The sequence below is a fragment of the Sinocyclocheilus grahami genome, unplaced genomic scaffold (genome assembly GCF_001515645.1).
Source record: "Sinocyclocheilus grahami isolate Dianchi unplaced genomic scaffold, SAMN03320097.WGS_v1.1 scaffold1328.1, whole genome shotgun sequence".
Lineage (NCBI taxonomy): Eukaryota > Metazoa > Chordata > Actinopteri > Cypriniformes > Cyprinidae > Sinocyclocheilus > Sinocyclocheilus grahami.
The window spans coordinates 191356-194623 of NW_015506507.1; the positions used below are offsets into that span (position 1 = coordinate 191356).

Below are 3268 nucleotides of genomic sequence, written 5' to 3' on the forward strand. Positions count from 1 at the left end.
TTCTAGACACTACCAGATAATCGTTAAGAACTCTACACTCTTAAAAATAAAGGTGCTTCACGGATGCCATAGAACTAGAAGAACCTTTTTGGTCTAAATGGTTCCATAAAGAACCTTTAACATCTGAAGAACCTTTCTCTTTCACAACAGGTTCTTTGTGGCAAAAGAAGGTTCTTCAGATTATAAAAAGGTAAGAAAGAGATGGTTCTTTAAAGAACCTTTGACTGAATGGCTCTTTGTGGAACCAAAAATGGTTCTTCTTTGGCATCGCTTGAAGAACCTTTTGAAGCACCTTTATTTTTAAGAGCGTATGTCTGCTATTTTGATGCTCTACTCTACTAGCCGAACTAATACCACACTGTACTTCAGTGCAATTAAATAGGCAATTGAAAACCTTAGTAGGCTATACTTTTTTATACACATTTGAATGTGTTCTCATTTATATTCAATAGTGTACTTCTGCATTGTTCTCAGAGTTGTACGGTAGCAAAGGTCCAGACAATCATATGGCTTGGTTGGATATAAAATGAAACAAGCAATGTGTATTTCAGAAATACTTATAGTAAACATTCAAGTTTGCACCAGAAGTACTTTTTTTAATGGGTACTATTTTTAATGGGTAAATACTTCTTGCTATTATTGTTTTGTAATACACAGACAGAGACATTTCCATGTAATAGCAACTTGTTTTGAAAGAAACAGGCAGCTTTTGCATAAAAGGTAGTCTAAATGTAAATAGAAATGGCTACTCCCATGCTAATGAACTCATAGAGGTAGAATTTCAAGGTTTTATTTTTACAATACAAAGTGATTTGTCCTCAAATATTTTTGTGCTAATCTTGAACTTTAACGTTATTATGACAAAATAAATAAATACATAATTTAAAACTAGAGCATTAAATGGTTTATTTACTAAAAGAAAATCTTTAGTACACAATACAACTATTTATAGGTAAAGTTTTGCTAGATTCAATATAGTTATTGAAAAATTATTTTCACAATTGATTCCAATAAATACATATATAATATCACAATTCATGGTGTTTCAATGATGGTTATTATTACTACCTCCCAGTTCTTCAAAATAATATAGTAAGTAGTTATATTTGTTTCCTTTATAGAGTTTTTTTTTTACTGCCTATTACATTTGTTATTTGAATTGGCTGTACGGTTGCTCTCCAGATGAAACACCTCTTCATCTTCTCTCTTTCTCCAGCTTAATTTTCTGTCACTTTCCAGCCCCATGCTCTTCAGCTTTTCACTTATCTGGAAAATCAGCAAGAAAGAAGGAAATGATACATTAAATATCATCACACTACTGTTGGCTACATATTATTTTTAACCCTAACAACAACAACGATGATGATGAAATTAGTGGTTCTGGTTGGTTATAAGCTATACTTGGCATTCTACAACAACACAATTTGACAATGAAACTAAAATGGTTGTTTAAGGCAGATGCAAACCTCATTCAGAATGGTTGTCTGTAGTGAAGGATCATTCAATGTGTATTTTCCATTACAGGACAATTTCAGTCTGATGATCTGTTTTTTAATTAACTTGTCATCTAGAGAAATACAGAGTTAAAGTCATCCTCAACACAGAAGACAGATAAATAAATGAAAACATTTCATAGTTATTTGTAAAATTTGTTTCAAATCCTCTTGTTTGAATTATTTGATTCTGTTAACTGGGGAAACTCACCTCCATTGCAGATAAAAGGCTGCTGTAGATCACAGCTATATTGAGACCATCTCCCAGAATCAGTTGTTGACATGCCAACACAGTCACCAGATTCTGAACTCATGGATGGTTGACCTGCTGCCCAATGTCTGAAGAAGAGGATCCATTTATCAGACCATTCCCAAGAGTCCAGAAACAGACCGATCCAAATGTAATATCCAGATAAAAGGATCTTAGTTATCTGGTTATTTTGCTCAGAGTTGTGGATGGTGGGAAGGTCTGTGTGATGCTGTCTGCAGTAGCTCTGAGCATCACTCCAGTTTTTAGCGCTCTGTACCAAGATGTATCCAGAAGTTTCTATAGAGAGATGCAAAGAAACAATCATGCAGTGCTCAGCTTTTTTTCCCCAGTTAAAATTCACATTCACAAATTTAAAAGAACAGGGAACTCACCATAGCACACAAAATATTGCTTATAGCTGCATAAAATATCATGCCAAACATCAGAATAAATAGCTGCACAATCTCCATCCCCATTTGGCTGTGCTGAACCCCAGTTATAGTACTGAGAAGATGTGTTTTCTCCATTAGACCAACCCCAGCGTTTCTGTGTCCCCTTCTTCAGTCCAATCCACACTGATCCACTGTATCCAGCATCCACTATATTTACCAGCCTGTTCACATCACCCATACTATCTACAGTAGCCAGATCAGTGAATCTCTCTCTGCAGTAACTCTGAGCCTCTGGCCATGACATTCTCACATTTATATAGTGGTATGGACGAGAAAGAGCAGAATTGCTCCAGAACAGCCCTGTTAAAATCAACATGTTAAACCATCTATATGTGAACACATCATCATAAATACAGATTACAAATGACCACACCAACCTGACAGCAGAAGCAGCACCAACAGACTCCCGTCCATGACTACTCACACAGATCCTCTCTGTTGTTTATGGCCACTGTCTGCTTTTGTATTCTAATTTGTAGGAAAATAAGTGGAACTGAAACCTACATATCTAATGCCATTATCTATAAGTGAAAAGACAATCTGAAAATTCATGACACATTTCATAATTTTGCAATTAAAATGTTAAACCAAAATGTAAAGGTTACATTTTTATTTGTTTTTGTACTACGTTTCCTTTATACACAATGTTACTTCTTTGAAATGTTATTTTTCTACCTCAGAATTGTTTTAGTTCTGTATATTTTTTATATTGCTACTGAAGCGGTGTCTCATCTGCGTTGTGTTGTGTAGTAAACTGAGTCTCAGTACACGGAAATCCTTGCCTTATTCCTTATTGAATCGCTGGGAAACACAAAACGGGCAAATTGAGGACTTGTGCAGCAAATAAAGCAGTGCGATGCAGCAATACACGACGCTGAGAAAAATATAAATAATCACAGAGGGACTTGTAATCACAATTATGCAAGTATATAGTGTGAAATCATCTGTTATGCGAAATATAGTTCTAATTGAATCCCTACGTAAACTTATGTCACCACTGTGAAATCACATGCAGACTGGGAAGAAGCTAAGTGTACTAACTCCCCAAATCAGCATGGTTGCCAGATACACAC

The 3268-nt window shown here is 35.3% G+C and overlaps 1 protein-coding gene across 1 annotated transcript; it reads right to left on the reverse strand.

Annotated features, from left to right (window-relative positions):
• Positions 1-1131: 1131 nt before the first annotated feature.
• On the reverse strand, positions 1132-2609 carry LOC107569260 (C-type mannose receptor 2-like). Its single transcript, XM_016255297.1, has 5 exons — positions 2573-2609; positions 2136-2495; positions 1705-2040; positions 1467-1567; positions 1132-1266 (listed from the first exon to the last, which is right to left on the reverse strand). The coding sequence occupies exons 1-5, from the start codon at positions 2607-2609 to the stop codon at positions 1132-1134; spliced, it is 969 nt and encodes a 322-aa protein (XP_016110783.1).
• Between the last annotated feature and the right edge of the window lie 659 nt (positions 2610-3268).

Bases quoted from the DNA above. Each gene is read 5' to 3' on its own strand.
- LOC107569260 (XM_016255297.1), bottom strand. From the start codon at position 2,609: ATGGACGGGAGTCTGTTGGTGCTGCTTCTGCTGTCAG. The intron at 2,496-2,572 runs GTTGGTGTGGTC...TGATTTTAACAG, and splicing joins GGTGCTGCTTCTGCTGTCAG to GGCTGTTCTGGAGCAATTCT. The intron at 2,041-2,135 runs GTGAGTTCCCTG...ATCTCTCTATAG, and splicing joins GCAATATTTTGTGTGCTATG to AAACTTCTGGATACATCTTG.